Source organism: Dromaius novaehollandiae, chromosome 8 (assembly GCF_036370855.1).
Source record: "Dromaius novaehollandiae isolate bDroNov1 chromosome 8, bDroNov1.hap1, whole genome shotgun sequence".
In the NCBI taxonomy this organism is placed as follows: Eukaryota; Metazoa; Chordata; class Aves; order Casuariiformes; family Dromaiidae; genus Dromaius; species Dromaius novaehollandiae.
The window spans coordinates 9,304,087-9,327,440 of NC_088105.1; the positions used below are offsets into that span (position 1 = coordinate 9,304,087).

The window sequence follows — 23,354 nt, forward strand, 5'->3', positions numbered from 1 at the left end:
TTGGTAAAAGCAAGTTGCACTGGTTGCTCAGTATGCAAAGCAGGATGGCAGGCACTGCAGAGAGGGGGTAAAACACTGAAGCAAAACACTCAGCCCAGTGGCACTCAGATCACAGCAGCTTTTTGCTACTTTCTTTACAAACTAATGCCAGGTAACTATGATTGCTGCAGGAGAAACAGATACTAATTTAAAAGAAACCCTGAGAAAAGTAGAGGAAAGATGGACAAAATCAGAATGGCGACAGATTCTGTATGCTGAGGTCTGAATATTTCTTAGTGCAGTCTTCATAGGCCTGATTTAACAGTTAAATTCTTCTATTTTTGTTGTGCAAAATTTTTCACTTTGGTTATGATTAATTCTTTGACAGCCCTTAGTAACTGCTCAAAAGTTTCTCAATTGCTTAAACAGAAGGTTTGTCAAGAGTAAAAACATGATAATCACAGGAAAGACTGTGATAAGAAGTAGAGGACAACAGAAATAACACAAAGGGTGGGACATCACTATTACTCTATTGCCTACTGAAAAGCTGCTCACGAAGTTTAAGTGGGCAGGACAACCCAACAGAAAATAATGCAGTAAAGAAAATTAAGAAAAGGATATTTAGAGATGCACAAGCTCCTGCAGTACATTTTATTCAGCAGAAACATGTATTATGTAACTTTCAATATTCACTCTTCATTTGAGACATGACATCTGTGTATACTAAGTCCTTCTAAATTCCCGGCCAGAAAAAAAGCTAGCAAAGCTGTCATTTAGTCCCATTTCTACCATTCAAACCAAAGCCGCCTGCTTCCTACTCATAAATCAAAGGTGCAATCTTTGAATTCAGATGCATGTTTTTTTCAAACCAAAAAAAGGGTTGGTTTTGATTCAGAAGCATCTATCTGAAATAAGTTTATGCCAGAGGCACTTGAATCACAACTGTGGGGGCAGTTTCTTCATATTGAAATAGAGTAGTAGATGTTAACCTTCCAAAATCCTGTCTTTTCGACTGCAATGTCTCAGGACATCAACTAGGCAACATTCCATTTTAGCTATCTGAGAGATTATATATAGACAGTGACCTCCCCTTTTCCCTCTCCCAGCAAACCAGCTAAGTATCTCACCTGCAAACACTTATGTACAAGAGTTATTTGCTCAAGTTTTTTATGAAAGGTTTTCAAGAACACTTGGGATTTAAAAGCAGCATTATTATTCACCAAAGCAATCCCATGCCTAAGGGACACTCTCACAAAAAGTTCATCAGGTATGCTTGCAGCATTAGCACACATTATATATATGAATTAGCTGTCACTGAAATAGTCATCGAGCTAACTGCAGCCTGTGCTTACCTCATTTACTCATCTACACATAGAGCCTGTATTTCAACAAACCAGCTCATATAGACAGGTAACATTTAAATAAGGCTCCTAGATATTCGCCATGGACCCTCTAGGTGCCTTTATTAAACCAAACAAAAACCCTGCTAACGTGCACACAAAAAATTAAATGCAATGCTGGTTTTGGGATTTCAGATGCAAAAGTAAAGCAATCCAGACACTCAGGTGGAACAGTTAAGAACACAACATACAGCAGCCTCTTATCCCCTGGGCATTCCCTTCCCTCCCAGCCCAGAGCATTTCAGTTATCCTGCAAATCTTCACTTTCTAACATCGATCTGCTCTGCAATATTCATAAATAGGAAAACACCAAGTGCAGTCGGACCTTCAACAATGCCATTTCCTAAGTGATCAGAAGGCATTCCTTCAGCACCCATCTGGGGAGGCAGAGCAGAAAACTTACCCCATCCGGTAGTGCCCTCCAGCATACAGCACTCACAAACTCATTGGTGTCATCTTCTTTCCGGTCCTTGTCCAGGACACTTTTGACTGTATCAAACTTGAATGTCAGAAGTGTCTTCGAGAGGCCCTTATAGTATAGGTAAAGGGAATTATTTTCGCTTCCTAGAAATAAAAAGTAAATATACAGAATCATGTTTTAGAAGCACGCACAGACAAATAAGGTTTCTTAGCTCTTTCACTGTTTAAGTAAAAGACAATAGAATTCCTCTTAGTTATCATCTCACCACAAATGACTGTGGCGCCTTGATAACTGGGATTGCTCCACAGCAAACATTCAGGATGCTTAAAAGCGCATCAAGGCTTTATTAAAATAGAACTGTGGTATGCAGAGCACTTGCAAAATATATAGGATCCTAACCTTACTCCACAACTTCCACAGGGTGTAGCACTTTGCCTGAGCAGAACAGGGCGTCTACACTACAGCTTGAAACACTGTTACAGCCAGTATCCTCAATCTTGCAGCTATAATGTAGGTAAGATTTTCCCAGTTTTGCTTGTGGTAATCAAGTATGACAGTTTAGTCTGTGGAGGTTTGAGTAAGAGGCACTAAATGGAGTACACTTGCATTGTTTTTAAATCCACCCCAATTTCTGCCTTGCAAGCTGTTCAAACATCAGAACATACACAAGACAAGGTCCTCTCGTAAATGCTGGAATGGGTGTCCTACATATCCCATGGTGATGAGTCTGCCACCGTTTTCTCACCAAGACCTCTGGATTTAGAGGTTTAACAGTCCAATTTAAGCAGTAAAAAGACAAACTGCCAAAGGAGTTACTTTTTAAGGATGACGTGGTCTTCTAGAAAGCTGTTCAGAGTGAGGGTGTTATGGTTTCACCATGCAGAATACCATACTAAATGACAACTACAGGACCGCTCAAATGATCCAGGCTACTGTACTTCCTTAGAAAGCTGCAGGGGAATCTGCCAGTTATCACCTTAAAAGAAATAAGTTATAACAACAGCAACTATGGTAGTAGTCAAGTTTTTGGTGACAGCAAGTCTGAATCATCACGTACAAAGAACCCACCTGAAATGGAGGGAACTAAGTACAGACTCCTTTAGTTTAGGACTCTTTACACCATTCTCTGGGAAAGGGAGAGGAGGGTGGAAGCTCACAATGATCTTCTATAAGAGTCATTCCAGCTACTTGGTACAATTCCTTGTGTGCTTTGCAGCTGAAGAGGCAGCAGCTCTGCGGAGTCGCATAAGCATTTGACTGGATGGCTGCTCTACTCACCACAGGCAATGTAGTCTCCGTTGGATGCCAGCCCTACGAAATTCTTCTCATTGATGTGACCCTTGAAGGAGCGCAAGCAGTGAGGCTTCCCCACATTCCACAGCTTCAGCTGACTGTCTGTTGACCTGAAAACAACACCTAAACTTACACTGCTGCCATATGGCAGGTAATCCAGCTTGAAACACTGCTCCTTAGTACCCCGCCCGCAACGTAAGTGTGGGAAGTCTTAGCGCACTCCAGGAGATTTATCCCACTTTCAATCATATGCAACTCTGGCTGAACTCAGAAGGGTATCACATTATTTTAAAGGCCTGTCAAAATGCATTACACGTTTGAATACAAAACTTCCCTGAAGTATTACTCTTCCTTTCCACCTATTGATTGTGGAGTCCTCCACTGAACTGAATAGCCTTTGGGCCATCATTGCCTCCTCCATATCCTCACCTATGCAGGACATGCTGAATATATATATATTTTTAACCTCTACAGCATAGCAAAATCTGTTCCTTTCTGCCCGATGGCTAAAATTCTCATTCATGCCCTTACAGGATTCAAGGTAAGGAGCAGTCTCCTCCTCCTCCAGCTGCCCTGAAAGCACGATGCCCAATTCCAATGATTCTGTCCAATACTAATCAGTGGCATATAAAAACCTATGAGGGTGCAGAGTTTTTATTAGCATTATAATTGATGTGGCTTTCTCATATGTAATTGAGACTGTATGAATGCAAATACAGATCTCAAACTTTCTTTTTCATCTTGACAGTAAAGATAAATATTACTGTTAAAATATAAAACCCTACTGGGATTATATCAAAATTGATGTTTTTCACTGTTACCCCATATGCAAATATGCCTGCATGTAAAAATGTTGTTTTATTTACTGTGAGCAAACATTTTGCTTTTGGCAAAAGGAAGGAAGCAGAGATAGTTGTCTCTGCCTGGCAGAGCTCAGTTGAGATACAAAGACTGCAGGTTTTAGAGAAATTCAGGATCAATTTATTCCCCCATCTGAGGGGACTTTGAGCCTCTCTTACTGCCCAGGAGTTATTCTCTAGCACTCACCAGGCTCTGCAATTCTAGCACTCGATCACTTACGGTGATACAGTCCACAGTCTGTGAACAAATGCTGGAGCCCCACCTTTGAGGAAAGGGGAGACAGAAAAAAATAGATAGCGCTATTCCAGCCTTAATTTTGAAAGAGAAAATAGGACCAGACAGTCTCCTAGGGCAGGGCAGCAGGTAATAGTCCCTCAGTACAAGTCATATCAAACTTGTTTTTTCTGAGTATTGTCAAAGGAATAATCCAATATCCATAAAATATTACTGCTGACGTAACACGTTAGCTCTGTACCAATGTCACATTTACTTAAAAATATTCAACAGAAGGGGAGAGATGCACCTCATGCTATACTGCAGAATCCTTATCTCAGACCTGACGGCTGTAATGACAGAGGAGTGATAAGAGAGCCGCAGCCAGATTTGTTAGTCATTTGTAATAATAGCACGAGGTCAGATCAGAATGAAGGCTGTGAGCTTTATGTTAGTACGGGGGCTTGAGCAGAAATAAATTTCTGGTCTTAAGTCTTGACCACAGGTACCCTAAAACCATTTGGTTTCCATTCCCTGTCCACATTCACTGCTGCCCTGTGCTGCAGTTTACTCTCCCTTCCTTTCTCTTCTACTTACCATCACAGCTCATGGAAAGGGGAAAAAGATGCGTATTACTTTTTTCTGGCCCAGAGGTCCATGGATTCACCTCCTGTGCTATTAGGGCAGCATTATTATTTTTAAAACACTGCTTTTAAAAGCTTCAGAGTCACCTGGAGAACAAACTTTTCTGAAGGCAGGATAAAGCAGCCAGAGACTAATCTGTGACCTCCAAGCTACTAGATTCCTGTGACAGCTTCTGCTATTAACTAAGCCATCAAGACCACCTTTTATGCAGGCACTTAACCTCTGTATTTTGGTATTATACACTCTAAATCTCTTCATTAAAATAAAAACACTTAAAATATATTACTATATATTATTATAAATATAAATATATATATATTTATATAAATATATAAAAATATATATTATATTTTACTGTTAACAAATTCCTATCAAGCTCTAGCCTTGTTTTCATTGCTTTGAGTAAGTGTGCCATAAAAGAAGAAAGTTATCTGCCACTGTACCGCAAGGAGGGGAAAAGGCCATTGATCCTTTTGATGTTACAGTACTCTCCTGGTTTCATACCTTTTCCAAAAAAGATCACGGATGTGCTGCTCTGTTAAATCAGCCTCTCTGTAAATCAGCACTACAATCAATAGATAGTGCTAAACAGTAGGCAGTTCTGAACATCCCAGAGGTCAAAACTTAACTCTCAGGTCAAAATAAATCAATGCATCTATAAAACAACTCTAGCTAAAAAGCAAGAGAATCTGAATATACATATATTTTTCCTCAGAAGGCATTAATACTTTGCTCTTGGGAGACAATGCTGTCTTCCCTCCTCTCCCAAATTTTCAAAAGACAGACAGGAAAAACAATCTTCTCTTCAGCATTTCTTTCTGTACACACAGAAAAAGGTATGCAACCCCTCCAGTCAGTTCCCTCACTCTGTTGTTGCCCACCTAAGTCTGACAGCTCTATCGATATTTCCCCCGGGGAATAAGCATTCCCAGATGGCCAGCTCAAATGGGACAGGGCTCTTTGGTCCCAAAACATCCCACACATGACATGTCACTTGATCGTGGCTGTAAAACATTCCCTCCCTCCTTCCACTTCTATTAAATGCCGCCTTCTTATCCAGATTTGGTCAAAGCACAAATTAATTTGCTCTGTGTTCTAGGTATGAGTTTACACCCGCACAGAGAGCTATAATGTTAATGGAAATAAGAAAGGAACTAATTAAATATAAACAGTATCGGAAATCACTGGGGAACCTTCCATCAGACAGCTGAGATGAGAGTAACTCACTAACAGCTGAATACTCATACGTACACCTTAAAATGCTCTGCTTTGGCTCCAGGCTTCTAGAGCAAGCTGTGTGAAAACACAGGACAAAACTGAGATGGATAATCATCTACTCAGTACAAAGCAGGAAGCATACTTTCCGGGGCTAGATCTTCCCCTGTGATCCACCCCTGCCGCCCTCAGGTGTTATACATGAGCATTTTGAGATCAAACATTTTCCTAGCAGCCTGCAGCCCCCAAAGGTTGCTTGCATTTTCCCCATCACGTAAAAGGGGCTCACCTCTGTTTTATTCATGAGAGGCTTGTACCAAGTCACGCAAGCAACCTCTCGCCATGTAATCCAACAGACACACTCATTCCCACAAGATTGAAAATGTAGCGCGAACCGAGACAGACGCATTTGGTTTTGGGGCAGACATGTCTGGCCACGTAATTGAGCAGAAGCTGTAGAATTTTATTCTTCAGTGTCTCCATAGCAGACCTTATGGCCTACCCTGGCTGAAAAGCTGCATACCATTAGGACCACAAAATATAGCTTCTCCTTGACTACTTTCTAACTCAAGTTTAATTCAAAAAAGGGCCTTTGCAGAAGAGATTAGGACATTACCACAAAATTGCCCACTCAGTCCTTCTGAGTTGCTTTTAGGCAGCGGCTAAACATCCTTTTCAGACCTAGCAGTACTATTTGATCACTTCTGTCATTCATCAGCTGTTTTTTTACTGCCCTTTTGCTGGAAATCACTGCCTTCAGGGCTCTGCCAGTACCCCCCTCCGCAGCGGGCCCTGCTCAGTAGCACCTTCAGCCCACACAGCACTTTGCGGAAGGAATGTCTGCCTGCAGCTTCCCAGAGCCGGCGCTTGTGGTCAGAACTTGGATCGCGTTGTCTTTATATTCCTCCTAAGTTCTCGGGCTCTACAAGAGCCAAGTGACACCAGGAATGAATTTCTATTTTTGTCTTACAAAAAGCCACAATCTGCTTCCTAGAAAAAACAGGAGCTCGCATGCACGCGATGCGCACCCACCCACACAGGTGAACTTGCACAACCGTGTCTATGAAAAGGACCTGAAGAGTGCCAGGAACCAAGGGCTACCAAGTTTATAGCCTACGTAAAAGAAAATACTTACGCAGAGACAATTTCTTCCCCACTCACAAATTTTGCGTAGGAGACTGCCTTGCGATGCCCTTTGAACACCATGATGGGCTGCTTAGTGTTGCGAAGATCATAGTAGTGAACACAGTGATCTGGAGATGAGAAGAAAGAAGAGGCAAAATTTATTCGACAGGAAAGATGCAAGGGATCTCTGAGAGTTAATCAGCTCACAACAGAAATCCTGACTACAGCTTTCACATCTCACTTAAAGCCTCATCTAGGATAAACAGTCTGTACTGTATGAAAGGAGTGTTTAGACCCCAAACTGGGTCCATAAGGGTCCAAGCAGCCTTTGGGGGGAGGAGGGGGAGAAGGTGCACACGTGCATGTACGCATGCATGCATCCTCGCCCGAGCCCTATTTAGCCCATCCCTCACATATGCAAGACAGCAGCTAACAGGACTCTCGTCACTCCCATCTTTTCCTTCCTGGCTCTGTGCCTGGCCATTCGAGTTGCCCGTTTCCAATTCTGTGCCCCTCTCCCCTCCTCAATCTGTTCCCTTCTGGAACATTGAAGAAGCCTAAGCTAAAGACTCAGTCTGTCTCCTACTTAATTTGGATCATGGAAAATATGGACTAAGTTTCTCATACGTGTCCTAAATGCATAGCCTCTGTATTTCTGCTTTCCTTTTCTGTCCTTTGATTTCATTACAAATCAAGAGAGAATTAACATTTCTGCTAATGAGAAAACAGAGACTAAACTCCAGTTCTTAAGAACTAATTCACAGATGTGTTGCACTGCCACAACCACATAAAAGGAATTGCAACAGAACTAGTGATATAGTTAATTTTCTGCACAACTAAATGTCAATTCCCAGGAAAGGGAAAGAAAAAAAAAAAGAATGGAAAACTCTGCAAGAGATCTAAGCCTCAAACACCCCAGCACTCTTTTCAGCTCAGCAAGGTTAATAAGCTCTTTCCTTCCCAACTTTCAATCTTTAATGTTGAGCTCCATTTTATTAGCCACTGCTACCCTGGAAGCAGAGGGAGAGGAAAGCCATACGAACACCCTGCAACCAAGTAGGAAGCCTCCTTTCACACCAAGCCACTTGCAGTACCCAGAGATCAGCTGCAAACTGTTCTGACCCTCCTCCCACTGAAACAACAAAACATTAATGGAAGTTAATAAAGGTTACTTATAAATGAATTTGAATGCCAAAAGCTACAGTTATTTTTATATTTGCTCAGAATTTCAAAGCGGTGTTCAGAGCCTTACAAACAACACCCAGCTGTCTCAAAGTCCCACATGGTTTGAGAGAACTGGAATCACATTGATCGGCCTACAGCTACCAACACTGATTTGGGACAAGCAAAGGTAGCTTTTCACCTGTATCAACAGGCAAATTGGTGGCGACGGCAGGACAGATGGCTTTGTCAGAAGCACCTTCAATAAAGGGACAAGCAGGCAAGATCTCTTCTCTTCAGAATTTTTTCAGCATCTCACTCTCTGCACATCTGAGATGTCTCCAATAAGAAGTTTCCAGCGCCTTCATTTTCAAACCATCCATGCCTTTCTTGATGGGCAGGAACAGATACCCAAAGCAGACACACACCATGTTTTCTCTACCACTTACACTGAGAATTAATCAGGCAGTGAACCGTCAAATTACGCCGCTGCGCTGGAACTCGGCAGCTACTGCGCCTGTTACTGCTGGCACTGCAACACCGGGAAGCGCTGCACCCGCAAGCACTCTTGCCAGCGCTCCTACCTCAGGAGCGTTAACGCTCAGGATCTCAGGATGGCCAATACTCTCCATCAAAATCCCACAATGTTCCTACACTTTTGACATTTTAATTGCCTTCAGAAAAAAGCAACTTTGCGACAGACTTATACAGCACAAAACTTCTACGATAATTTTCAAAGGGACTTGGAATTCAGCATTCGCATTCCTTCAACAAGATGTGGGCATCTAACTCCCCTTCACCTCTCTGAAAACTTGAGCAAAAAAGACTATCTCCAATCAGGCTGGTGTGCAACTTGGAGACCTATGAAACAGTTAAATGGCAATAGTTATTTTAATGAGCGGAATGATTCTAGCAAGGCTTCCCATTAGGAGCCAGTTAGTGGATAAGCCTTTTAAGTCTATTTTTGTTCAGAATTTCATCCTCCTCTCCAGCCGGACCGTCATTAGGATACCTTTTGAGCACTTCAGATTTTATCCCTCTGAGGATGAGACAAGGCAAGCTGTACCATAGATGGCTTCAAGGAAAACGTATGCCCAAGCAGCTGGAGTAACATGGAAAGGAAAGAGATACAGCAGGAAACAACAAGTCCATTTGTAGCAAAGAGACACGAAGTTGCATTCACCTCCTAAACATCGCAATAAACAGCTCGAAGGCTGCTGGCATCTGGCCCCAGCACAATGTGCCTCTCCGCATCGGCAGCGCAATCAATCACTGCCCGCTCTGATCAGGACAAGTCCAAGGGAATGGCAAGGCCACTGGGTTCTAAAATTAGCCACTTAATTATTAATTGATTATTTCAACAGCTGAAGGGTTGGTGCCCAACTGAGGTATTTTTTTTCTTCCTTCTCCAATTGAAGTAGCTATTTTTAAGGAGATCTATCAAGACAAATGCTCACTGCATTCATTAAAATCAGAACAGGTGGTCGTGTTTTACAATTAAAGAGATAGTCTTGCTTTTAGGCCATACGGACTTTCAGAAAACAAGATAAAAATGCCATCTGCTGAGGATGCAGAGATCTTAAAAACGAAGCTAAATGAGGAAAAAATACAATCCCCAGGTACTCCAGTAGAAGCCTCTGACGGCGAATGCTGAGGAACCAAAATTGCCAGCAATTGGCAGCATCCCTGGCATGCTGGTATGTCCGAGGGGGACAGTGGAGCAGTCTGGGAAGTTCAGAAAAGGAGGCAATCGCAAGAGCCAATGCAAGGTAAGGAAAAAAAAGCCACGCACGCTGAGGGGAAGCGAGCAGTTCTCAGAACTCTGCAAGTGCCCTTAAATCCGTCTGGAATCCGCTCCCGGCCGCAGCATTCCTAAAAGGCCACAAAGCGCTCTCGGCTGCCAAGCAGCAACGCACATGCTTATTTGCTTCTTGTTTTGCTCCTCAAGCAGGAGCACTAAAGTTATCTAAAGCACTCAGCAAATTTTTGCAGCTCTCTATTTTCCAGTCCTGACCAGAACACACACTCGTTCAGAACAATTTCAAGTTGGAAACCGCATTTCCACCGTGAAAAGCCTCATGCCTAACCCATGGGCACCAGCAGCTCACTGCCTTACTTGTTTTCTTCTACATTCTGGCTTAACTGAAGTCTATACAAGAAAATGGGAAAGAATATGCATATATATGCTATAACGAACCAAAGACTCAGAAGCAATTCTTGCCTAATTCAGTGTCACAGGAGAAGCCGAGCACAACAGAATTCTGCTGCTGTTCCTTCCAAACTCAAATTTTTTCTGGCAGGTTATATTACAGCTTTTTTTTTTTTTTTTTTTAAATCATCTCAGAAGGCAGAAAGGGCAGCTCAGCTCGGCTGCTGAAAGGTCTCAGACCACAAGCCTGAGTTATTAAATAGTGCTTTTTTCAGAATGTGCAGAAACTGCTTACTTCCCTTAAGCAGACTACTCTTTCACCTTTGAGCCGTCAAGTGACAACCAGTCAAGAATTCAGACTTTTTACCAGGAGTGCTGACAAGCCTAACAAAACTTCAGAAAGACGTCACAAGCTTTTCAGTAAATATAACCTGTGTCAAAGAATGGCATCACTCACTGCTCATCAGCTCATAAATTAGCCAGACTCCAGGCACTGGGAGCAGGGCAGACGGGAAGGACGGCTCTGCTGCGTGCATGGCGAGGAGAGGAGCTCCTCCGAATCTCGGGCACCAGGCTCAGTTTGCGCTGGGGAGGGGACACGCGGGGAGAAGATGAACTGGCCACACAATTACACAAAATTTAACAAATCAGTTTAAAAAAAAAAGTTACAAAAGGAGAACTGAGAATTACTAAATGGCTCCAGTTCAGAAAGATGCAATTGTTTTTGGATTTTTGGTTGTTTGAACAAAAGAGCCAAGATTGGTGTTTTTGCCTAAAGTGATTTTCCTTAAGCTTAGAAAGATTGTTAATGAAATTCACAAAACGGCTGTTACGAGAAGGCCCTAAGCGCACACCACCTATTACAAAGCTCCTACAACTTATCGAGGAGCAGCAACTCTGGAAAGCATCCTTAGGTAGGCAAGGGCAAGGAAGGGGTATCACATGGCAGCAGGTTTTTTACATTTCACTAAGTGCTGGTACATCTGGAGCAGTGACGCACACGGACTGAAGAGCAGAGCAATTCAGCTCTCCAGATACCCAGCAATGCCAACTAACGTTCATCTTCCACATCACGTGCTTCAGCCACTTTTACCATCAACATTAACCAGTCTACAGCTCTAGCCATCTCACAGGCCCTCCAAGGCTTTTTTTCAGCTGAAACCCAGTTACTGGAAGGGACATCAAGCTAAGGACAGCAAAACTAAATTTACCACAAACAAAAAATGTTGCACTGCTGCAATGCAACAGTTTTATATTCAACAGATGAAATTACTATAAAGTGCTGAAAGCTGAATAAAAAGATCCTATGGCTCTCCACTGGGCTACTGAATTATCAGAAAACTGATAACTTTTTTTTTTATTTTGACCATATCTGGGAATGGATACTTCTAAACTGTTCAATATTTAGATTATTGATCCATTCAAAAAAAAAAAAAAACCCCTAATTTACATTGTTCTCAGATTTTTAAGTGCTTATACACTTGAGAACAGAAGTGGTACTTGCTGCTACATTTCAGATAAATGTTACAGCCAAGATACCCATATTGAAAAACAGAGTTGTAGAGTAGGGAGCCAACTGATACAGGAGATCAAAGCTCCTTACAAGGCAAAATGCCATTTTTAAGCATACCAAGTCCATTTTACTGTATTTTGTTTAATTGCTAGATTACTTTTTTTTTTAATAAAACAGATGTTAAGTGATTCATGAAGAGCCTTCTGTTATCAAAGCACATTTTGGATTTTTTTTTTTTTGAATGATCAAGATCTTCCATATCAAACTCAGGGGTCATTTTCATTCTAAATATTAAACTTCTAGCTACAGCCTGCAGAGTCCTATATGCCTCATGCTACAGCTGTCCTGCTGAAACAGAAGAACAGACTAGAATATAACCTCTACACTTCTTTGACGATGAGGATGATGATCTATTTGTCTCATTTAGCATCTCAGGTCATCAGTTGATTATTCCCTGACATTTGTCTGTTTTTCTTCATATGAAATTTAAGTTTGGATCAAGGCTGTCTGTTTTTACCCCAGTGAAACTCTGTAAGAGTTGAGGTATTTTTGGAAGTCTTACTGAGGAGTCTATTTAAGTGACTTGCCCAATAATACACAATTTAAACTGAGTCATGGCAAAATTGGTGTAAATCAAGTACCTCTGCTTGCCTCTGATTAGGCTATCATGGGGAAACAACAACAACAAAATAAAAAGCCCACAAAGCATCTCTAATCAGAAAGAGGATGAAAGGCATGATTTTATGGAGTTCTTGATTTTATTTCTACCATCGACGCTTAAAAAGAGATTTCAGAGGTCCTGAAAGAAGCACTCATTTTTCAGTACATACTGAAGATATTAACTGAAATTACATATATTTAAACATCTACCTATGTAGGTTCAACTTCCCCTTCACTTGTTTCTCCTCTGTATACAGTCAAGCCGTAAGCAAGAATATTGAGCACACAGAACGGACAAAATGAAGACTTCAAAGCTATCTAGACTTATCTCTAGACAATTTATTTACTAGGAAAATAGTTAGGTATATAATCATATCCTTATGCCTTCTAATGTCCAGAAGAAAGATTATGTTTCAAGTGTCTGTGGATTAGAAGACAGACTAAATGTATTATCGTTCCCAGATGTGGTATTCCATAAAGGAAAAGACAAGCCACCTTAACGGATTTTTGTTGAACATACACAAACAATAGAATAACAGAATTTTAACATCAAGATGGGTTAATCAAGAGGCTCCTATTTTCTGCTAGGCTCAGTGTGACTTCTTCCCAAAAAAGGGAAACTTGCATCCTTGGAGGAAAAGCCTTTGGCTAGACTAAAAATGGAAACAGAATCAAGAGGCTTACATACAACTTCAATTTTCACTCTTTCAAAACTACTTCTCTTCTGTCAGTAAAGAGAAAACAGAAGGAGATAAAAAGGGACAACCCTCCTGATTTAAAAATACATTCAAATCAACAGTAGTACACTACAGTACAGTGTACTGTATTGCAGTATGTTGGGATGACTTTGCACATCACATCTCTTGGTCCTTACAGAAACCTGAAAAAGGGCCAGGTAAACAAGCATTGCGCTCTCAAAAACCTGAGAAGCAAGGACAGCTGCTATCAAACCTAAACCTTGAAGATTAAATACTTTAAGTTAGATATCCTTTCATTTGAAAGTAAACCTGCAAAAGCGTCAATGCTACTTTTGCCCTGGAAGCCACCTAACAAGTCACATACTCATTTAGAGCAACTTAAAAGCAATTCTTCCACCTACCTCTGCACCAGGAAAAACAGCCTAACACAGTTACCAGTATCTCAGAAAAGGCTGTTCAAAAGACAACTCAGAATTTAATTGAGGTAGAAAAAACCTGACATCTAATCTTTATGTAGAGAGCAGTTTCTATTTGAAATCCATTTTTGCTCAAGGGCCTTAGAAGTCACAGAATAACATAGGTTGGAAGGGACTTCTGGAACTCACCTGGTCCAGCTTCCTGCTCAACAGAGGGCCAAGCGTAAAGTTAGACTCAACTTCAAAGTTAAGTAATTTTGCTCAGGGTCATACTCAATCAAGTTTTGAGCATCTCAAGGATGAAGTTTCCAAACTTTCTGGTCTAGGCTACCTTGAAAAGTACTCATTTCAAAAGATTAGATACACAAATTTTGATTTAAAAAAAATGTAAGTGATTTGTTATCAACATAAGAGGTGAAAGGTGTTACTCAACTTTCAGCATTGCAATATAAATGTTTAGGCTGTGTTTTGCTACACAAGGTTCCTGCTTCTCCGATATTTGACGTTTTGTCTACCAACTCCCACATGATGGAAGCAGCAGGAAGCAGTGCAAGGCAACCTTACTTCTCCTCTAATGAAGATGTTTTCTTACTAACAAACAGAGGATACTAAAAAACTAATGAACTTTCCTTAACTTTTACCAAGTCTGTAAGAACACACACAGAAGTGCTTTGAGATCTTTGTGTGACTGGGGTGGATTTGTACAAAATATTCAAACTGGAGGTTTAGTTTCCCTTACACCAGAGAGGCAGAGTAGAATTTGTACTTTTTCCACATATGGGTTGCATTCTGGAAGGGAAGTTTGGGGATCAACCGCGGGACAGCTGAACACTCCTGCTTTGGGAATAACTCAACACAACCAGATGTGAACCTTCATGCAGGAGCTCCAGAAACAGTTTTTCTTATCATGGGTCTTTTCCTGGGCATAAGAGAAAATGTGGGGGAAAATGGTCTCCAGGGGGTCTTTATTATAGCAGCAGAAAGGCAGAGTGGCATTTGGGCACACAGAGCGGCAAGGAAGCCTTCGAGCCAAACACTATAAAAAGATATTTCTTTCACTTGGCAGAGTAATACTAGAATTGACTATGATCAGCACAGACTTTGCCTACTATAAGCCATTTCAGGGAGAAAAGAAAATATGACAGTTGTCATTACACAAGGGAAATGGATGCTATGGCAGAAGAGAAGGCAACACACTAAGAACAGTAAACAAAGTGGACTCGAATTCAAGAGAACAAAGCCCCACACCAAAAGTTAACACAGTAATTTTCTGAGGAAGAAGTTATCTAATATTGATAGCAGTGAGTTGACATCAGTGCCTCCTTTACCAGCCACTTACCTTACGGTAAAGGAGGAGATTAAAAATGGATTTGATGCAAAGACCCTATGACAGACTAAACTATACAGAGCATTTTGCTGAAGAATGCACCATGCCATTTTTCACATGCAACATGACAAATTAGGTGACTAGGAGAGAACAGAAATAAACCTATTTCATCCCAACATCTCCTTGTAGAACTATGGTATGCTATCACTGCACAGATAAAGACAACTGATTATTTATTTATTAATTTTTATTATTCCTGCCCATACCTGCATCTCAAGAAAAAAAGAATCCTGAACAATAAAACAATAAAATTCTATTCCAGTACAGCCACTGTTACAGGCGTAATTAAAATGTTTGCTGAATATGGTTTTGCATTTTTTTCTATGCTAGCAGAAATCGCCAAAATTACGACTACCTTGTTTCTGCCACTAAGACAAAATTACCTATTTGATGCATTTGCTTTATCTCTTCTTTTTACCTGGAGTTCCCTTTGCAGTAAGGTAACAGTTTTTCCTTTGAATAGCCCATTTTCTTTTGCCCTACGGGAATCTTAGCAATCTATTCTAGAAGTGACACTGTGGTCCACAGCAGTGAACTGGAACAATATTCCTGTTTTGTATTTCATGTGTGTGCCCAAGATGATTTGAGATGCAGTATTTCATATTTGCTATCAGAGTTCTGTCTAGACGACTGGTCTCAAAAAACCACTGTACTAGATTCCCAGGGAGCTCCCACATACCCTTGCTTCATAGGTGCCACAAACACTTAATGGCCACCCAACAAGGGATTAAGCGTGGAAAAGCCTTCAACAGATTTCTCCCCATAGGTTAAAACTGCATGTGCTCTTCCCTTACATCATGCTCTGAAGATTACACAAGACTAGCTAAGGTCTATTTGATTTATTTTTCTGGTGTCAAAATGTGAGCAATCTGACAAGCAAGGAAGCCCCAGACCCAGTGGTGTTCTTAAGAAGACAAAAAGGAATTTTCCAAAGCAGAGAAAGGCAAATGGGTGTTTGGGGATGACTGCATTCTGTCAGCTCAGTCTCACCTTCCTACGCTGCAATACAGATGATGGGCAACTGTCTTCAAGTATCATATTTAGACAATCCAACACTAATTTAGTCTAGATGGTCATTTAAATGAAGAAAGAGCAGAGCTCTGAGAAAAGAAAACGCTTAGTGATGGTCTGTTTAACAGACTAGATAACGGAAACAATGTGAGAAAGGCCTACCTCATGAGAACTGAATTAAAGATACTGAGGTTATATGAAACACATCCAGTAGCCTCAGTTTAATCCCAGCCAAAACCAAGAGTTAGTACAATAAGCACTCTAGCAAGGGAGGGCTCGGGGATGTGATGGCAGAGGGTTACAGGTTAGCACTTGATATATTTTGACAGAGCTCAGTGGGGGAGCCGACACCCTGCTTCAGACAGGGATTTCAATATCTTACCAGCACCAAGTGTACCCACACCCCCCCGCTAATGTAGATCAACACTAGCATTTCACTAAAGATCTATATCTCCCTCTGCTGAACACATGAAGGGAACAGCAGCCTTGGTGGGAACTGCCAACTGGCTTTTTAACCTTCATATTCGACAGATTCCCTATGGCTTGAAGTTATAGATGACATTTGCCAGGTTATGGATAATGGCCTTTACACACTGGGGACATTTTTTATTGACTTGTCTAAAGCTTTTGACACAGCAGCCCATAAAATGTCTACTAAATAACTTGTCTCATATTAAGCAGAGAAGGAGGAGACATAAAACATTAGAGATCTTTATCAGCTGAGCAAAGGGCTCAGACGGAAAGGAAGGCAAAACAAATTTCTCTAGAGCTCTTTTGAAACTCTGACCTTTATCGTTTTAAAAAACTACAAAGAATTCTCGAAAAGAGTACAGCCATCCCTTATTTCTGCAATTCAAAGATTGTCTTCTATCAGGCTGTTGGAAAAACTGAAATATGCAGTACAGATAAGGAAGATTTATCTATGTTACAAAACTAATGAAGACATTAGCTGCAACAACCGTGGCTGGTGGAAGAATCCATTTTTTATGGCTGAAGGAGAAAACTGAGAATTAGGTACTCAGTGGGCAAGCTATTCAGGCTCTTAACACAACTTTTTTCCTCAAATGCGTATGTATGAGTCTACTGTACACAGGTGCATGTAGGCCAATCTGCAAAGTGAGTTTTATGACACATACAAAGAACATATGAAGAACAGTCATTTTATAGTAAAGGTGCTTCAACCCATGCTGTCTCCATGGACTACACTTCTGAAGGTCTGAAACTTATCACATGAGTGCTAGAAGTCCTATTTGTACAAGGACTGCTGGATACCTCCACCAAAAAAATCAGACATACCACCTCATTTGCTGAAGAGATCTCTCCTGATATAAGCTACTTATTTCACCCAATATTTTTCTTACTGTAAACCCAAGTCAACTGCTTCTTAAATTATTCAAAGTTCTGTAAGTCATGGAGCTGTGATAGAGAGAAAAGGGACCATGTGCAGATCATGTAAATAAGGGCTTAAGACACTAAGAAAGGTGGATAACAAAAAGAACGTTCTCCCTAAGATTTTACGGGTGTATTTACAAAGTAAGAGATTTAGGGTTTCTGTCACATCAGCAAAGATGCTACAAACAGAATCAAATATCTTGAGAGGAGGATATCTTCTCCTATGAAGGAGAAGAAGCAGTGCCTAGGACTGTCGCACAGGCAGAGTCTCAGCCCCCGCAGCTGACACCAAAACACTTCCAGTAACTGGCACCGTGCAGAGGAGAAAAACTATCCCAACACACCACACAAACATCTAGGCAAGAACGCTGAGGCTACACAGGCTCCAGAGCAGTCAGAAACTGGCTCTAGGAAAAGCACAGGCTGCCACCACGTGCATTACAATATGCAGTTGAAGATCCAAGTCTAGCAAACTGTCAGTCAGACCTGATCTTGCCCAATAATTACATTTTGCTTGACTAATCTGAGGAGATGTAAGCCTCCTTTTACCAGATTCTGGAGATGGTGATCTTGTTCATCACCCAAATTGCACTCCAGGCAGATTCTACTGCTATTGGAAAAGACAATGGATATTAAATATATTATCATAATCACTAGTATTCAAGCTCTGGATTGGAATGCTTATACTAAAAAGAAAACCTGCCAGAAGTATGGTGGATTATATAGGCACTGAAACAAGCATGGGAGAAGTACATGATGATACACATGGATCCAAACTGGAAAAGAGGCAATCTGATCTAATTAGGCGGTAAAATAAGTCAAGTAAAAGGACTAGAATTGCTAGACACATATCTACAGTCTTCCTTTTTGACATTTTCTTGAGATTCAAATGGCTAACTGCCTCGTTAGAAGAACTGTTCTCAACCTAGCTCAAGTATTTAGAAATTCTCTTAAAACGCATGCAATGCTTAGATGCTTGGATAATAAGAAACAAAGCCTTCTAGATAACAGACCACATTGCATTTGTAGGTTACACAGATTTTGTGCACTGTGCCATGTTACAATTTTCACCAGTTGGTGAAAAAAGTAGTATATGTTAAAGGTCTGAGTGGATACTGTATCCAAATAAAAGGCTGGAAGGGTTAAGCTATGCAGCACTTTGAACAGTAGATGATCCAGTAAGGCATTACAGAAGATGTCATTCCATCAATTCCTTTGAATGAGCTACCAGACAAACTGCAGTTTTGGAAACTCCTGAGGTGGGAAAGCATTAAATGCCTTGGAATACGGCCATAGCTAGTAGTAAGAGTAATTTGGCATTCTGCGGAAAAAGATGAATCTTGCAGTTGCCTATTCTGTTCTTGAATTTCAAGGCTCATTTCAATTTTAATTTGAATGCTGTAACATTGACTAAATGATTTCTATACCAGTTGTAAGACAAAATGTTCAGGAAAAGAATATTTAGGCAAACAATTAGCACACCCATTTCTGCTAACAGATTTATTCTTTTCTCCAGGGAATCACATAGAGCTTTTCAAATTGATTTTATTCCTTCACTTGTTATCAAAGCATGACCACCTCTGGCATAAAGTCTGGAAACTTGCGATAGGTCTTTATTGCAAATCCTTTAACCAACAGAAATCAGAGACAACTTTTTTGTATAAGAAGTCATGCAAGAGTTTAAACTCTTAGAAGTGCTTCAGGAGCTGCTCTACTCTTTACAAAAAGGACAGTTATCTACACTAGGACTATTCTTTTGTCAGACCTGGGGTACGGAAGGAGTTTTGCCAGAACCTTGTGAAATTCATACATACAACATCTCCTCCATGCCTCTGGGAGGACTTGGTTCCTTCATGGTTTCCTAGGAAGCAGCTAGCGCATTACCTTCCTGAGCTGTAGGAATGTAGGAAAACATTGTGTAGCACCTGGCTAATCTGGTGGTCTCGGATGCACAGATACAAATAAACCAGCTTAACTGCAAACGTCATAAATTTAAACAACAGCATTGCTGCAGTTGTTCTGCTTGTCAGTCCTGAGCAGAAATAGAATATACTCTACCAACCTGTTCTGAAATCAGTGCCAGAAAGACTTTCAGACATGCATCAGGACAGCGGAAGGTATAGTTTGAAACTTCACTTTTAAATATATTCCAACATCTATGCAGAGGAATAATTTTTTAACACACAAACTTTCAAAACAGTGTTCTAAACTAAACAATACTACTCTAAGCCCAGTGTTTACCCCCAAATAAGTTCTGTCAGTACAGAAATATGATCACCAACGCACTGGCCAAAAATACAGATTCCTTCAAATGACCCTCAATGCACTGAAGAAGTGCTGTGGCTGCTTTCAAAGGTTAGAATAACTGAAACACCTGCAATGACTTCTGGAATAAGTTTAAACCATTTATGAGAAGTGTCCACTTCCAAAACATGGAACTCATCCCATAGTTCTCCAGAGACCATGGATTGGAAGAAAATTATTAAAGATCTACAAAAAGAAAAGACACCCTTCAAGTCAAATCCAGTACAGAGTAACAGTGAAGTCTTTCATTGCTGCATGCCACATCAACTTCATAAAGGCTGAATTTTGAGCATTGCTTGGATTTTTTCCATGTGCTTGAGAGAAATGCATAATCTTTGTCTCTGCCTTTGAATACTGCATTTTAAATTCATACACTAATCTTGCAGCTTAAGTCCAAAGAAGCCGCCTAACTCCACCCTAAACATGTCATAAACATTGTGCAAATAGGTTCTTTCTGAATCATTGCAGGTTTTCAATAGAGCAGAGAACTTACCCATGGGAATCTATTAAGTTAAGACCTTGCTTTTAGCTGAGAAACATTAATTCTCTTCCAAAAAAAGGCACACTGCCTTCTTGGTCATTAATATCACATCACTCTTGTGTTTCAGAGCTGAATGACAAGGCAGGCAAATCACCAAGATGTGAGGCAGCATGAAAGGCTAGCTGCAGGGAGGTGTTTGGCAGAAAGAAATCACTGCTCCAGTTACTGCAGTAAAATCTATATTCCACTGGATAATGATGGTCTCCAAAATGGTCCTGCCTGGACATCTGGTGCATTAGTAAACCTGAATGATGCTGAAAGCAGCCATGCATGACCTTGAACTTTAAGTGCATTGGGGCAGTGCAGAGATCTTACGGGGTGGGGAACCCATCGCAAATTAAAACAAAGCTATTCGCACAGGAACAGGAGCCCTTTCCCCACTCGGTGTATGCTATGAATCAGTGTCATTAGTTTTACAGCCTTTCAGCAATGAATGAAAGGCTGCAGCATTCAAAGCCTGGTACAATGCCACTCTATAATGCTGAAGATGGTGGAATACTCTCTCCCGCTTAAAGAAGCTATTCAAACCCTAAAGCAGCCCTCTAGCTACTCTGCACTTAGATTACCTAGAGAAAAGAGTGCTTCAGAAGATTTTGGCTAAAAGCACTAAATATTTAAAATATAGCGAGCTCCTCCTTTTGCATCTTTTTGATGTACAGTGCAAGAGAAAGACTACAAAAGTTGAACACAAGTTTCTTGCATCTGGAAGGCCCTAACGTACTGGGGAAGGTGAGAGTGCACTGGGATCAAAGCACATGTGAAAAGGTGTGTTGATTTTTATAGGAAGCAGCAGCCTCACTGAACTTCTCTGCAAAGGAAGAATTTTACAGAGCGTGCAAAACCTGCTGGAGAAGGGCAAAACCATCTTTGAAGAAAAAAGGCTCCCTTGGGAAGTGTTTTTGCTCGGCATCACTGTACAAGAGAAGGGAACAAGGAGGAGACACAGAAGGGGCAAGAAACTACAAGTGGACAGGAGGAAGGTGAGAAACTTCAGCAGACTTGTTCCCTGAGGATTTGGCTCCCTGTTAGCTGATGCTATGAATTCAGGCTGCTGAGGGCCAGTTTGTCTCTAGGGCTAGTGCTCTATGATCAGCTGATTGAGGGTGTGTGTGGGGGGAGATGGGGACAAGAACATCATCCACCAATTCCCCCCCACCCCCGATGCAAAACGAGAAATCCAACACCAAACATGATTCCTTTAGCAATAAAATTGCCAGTATAAAGAAGGAAGTGGAAAAGCACAATTGGAAATGCTTAGGAAGAAATACAGTACCCCAGTGTAGACAGTCTCAAACTGAGGCAGTGACTTCATGTAAGCATCAAAACCAACATAAGTCAACACTGCCCAATATTTTTTCCCCTGCCCTGGTCACTTTGTCCCAACTCACACTGCCAAGAGCTTGTGACAATACAGTGAATCAGTCCAGAGACTTGATCAAGGTTAGAAGTAACCCAGCAAACTTAAGTTCTAATCATGTTTGAGCCATTCTCTTGTATCCCTCCATCTATTTATCTGCTGCTTCCGCCAACTTGTAAAACTCTGAGAGCAGGTACAATCTTTGCCTGCATTTATGACACTCCCCCGTCACCCCCCAAACACCCACAGATCCAACCTGCAAGATTTGTGGGTCCTACAGAGAAGAGAAACAGCAGGCAAGAAGATGATGCATCTAGTGTAAGAACTCAGGAATCTGAAATCTTGATGACCTAATCTCTATATAATATACGGGAAATAAAAGGTCAGTAGGAGTTGCTGACAGGATTACAGCATGCTGGGAATAAAGCATTGCCTACTGTCAATAGCTAGGCTTAGCTCCATAAAGTTAGCAGACAGTCTGATCTCACTGCGACTGCATGACTTCAACAATCTGGTTGCAGACTGCATGCGTTTTCAGCCACTTTCCTATTTTATGTGAGGAAACAGTGCTACTGGAAAATATATGGGTTGAGGGCATCAGTGGTATTGCTGAGGCAGAACAATAACAACTTCAGTCATGATTTATACAGCTAATTTCAGGATAAAACACTATCTCTTAAAAAAACCAAAAACACAAAAATTACCTGATTTTGTATTCGGCAGTGATTACAGTTTATACTGCATGATATTTCAACCCAGTAAGCATGCAAATAGAATATTTTATTAAAGTCACAGACAAAAGGAATCTTCCCTTCTTTATATGCTCTCTCCACTGGAACAGATTTTATCAGATTGTAGACAGACACTCTAGCTTCCTTCTCACCTGAAGTGCCTGTCTGATTTTACAAGAATTATTTCCTAAACCAAATATCCATTTCTCTCTTGTATAGGCTCTATTTCCAGTTTATTGCTCATTTGTTCTGTTTTAAGCTACCAAAATGATCATCTGGTCATCTAAAAAGCTTTCAGAGTGAGGAGCCAGAAAAGAAATATATCTATCATCCATATTAGATGATAATCCTGAGATTTGCTTCTAAAGTGGCAACTAAAAGGACAGTTTTCCATGGCATCCATTTGAAGCCAATCCAGTAGTTGATACTAAAGAAAAGCTCCATGTGGATGTGCACTAATAGCACTTCTGACCACAGCTGCATCTAAATCAAAGCTTCATAGCACCTCTTTCTACTGTCACTACTCTCATTTTCCAACAGGTATCCTGAAACACAGAGGGTTTAACTAAGAAATTCACAGATAGAATAAATTCCAATTCAACCCATGTCAAGTCCTTTTCAGAGGGCAATATTCAAGACAGGCATTTCATTTTCTCCTTCTGCTACTGAGGAAAGGCAGGAAGCTGCAGAGGAACTCAGCACGGAGGGGAAAACAGATGTTCCCCACCAAGGGGGAGAGGTATGAACATGAGACAGTCTAGCAGGGTCGGCATGGTCTCATCAGGGAGAAAATAGCCAAGACCGTTTAAGCAAGAATGCCTATTTACATGAACTGTGCCCAAGAGTCTGCAACCTGGCCTCACTTCAAAAATCAACCACTTC

The 23,354-nt window shown here is 41.0% G+C and overlaps 1 protein-coding gene across 3 annotated transcripts in view; it reads right to left on the reverse strand.

The window, feature by feature from the left end:
• COP1 (COP1 E3 ubiquitin ligase) overlaps positions 1-23,354 on the reverse strand; it is a 134,916-nt gene that overhangs the window by 31,766 nt on the left and 79,796 nt on the right. For all 3 annotated transcript variants that reach the window (XR_003259314.2, XM_026101024.2, XM_026101025.2), the window contains exons 16-18: positions 7,163-7,280; positions 3,079-3,203; positions 1,783-1,943 (exon numbers count right to left, since the gene is read on the reverse strand). Coding sequence is in view for 2 of the 3 variants with exons in the window: in XM_026101024.2 (XP_025956809.2) it covers positions 1,783-1,943; positions 3,079-3,203; positions 7,163-7,280 (404 nt within the window). In the remaining variant the exon portion in view is untranslated. The remainder of the gene's footprint in view (positions 1-1,782; positions 1,944-3,078; positions 3,204-7,162; positions 7,281-23,354) is intronic.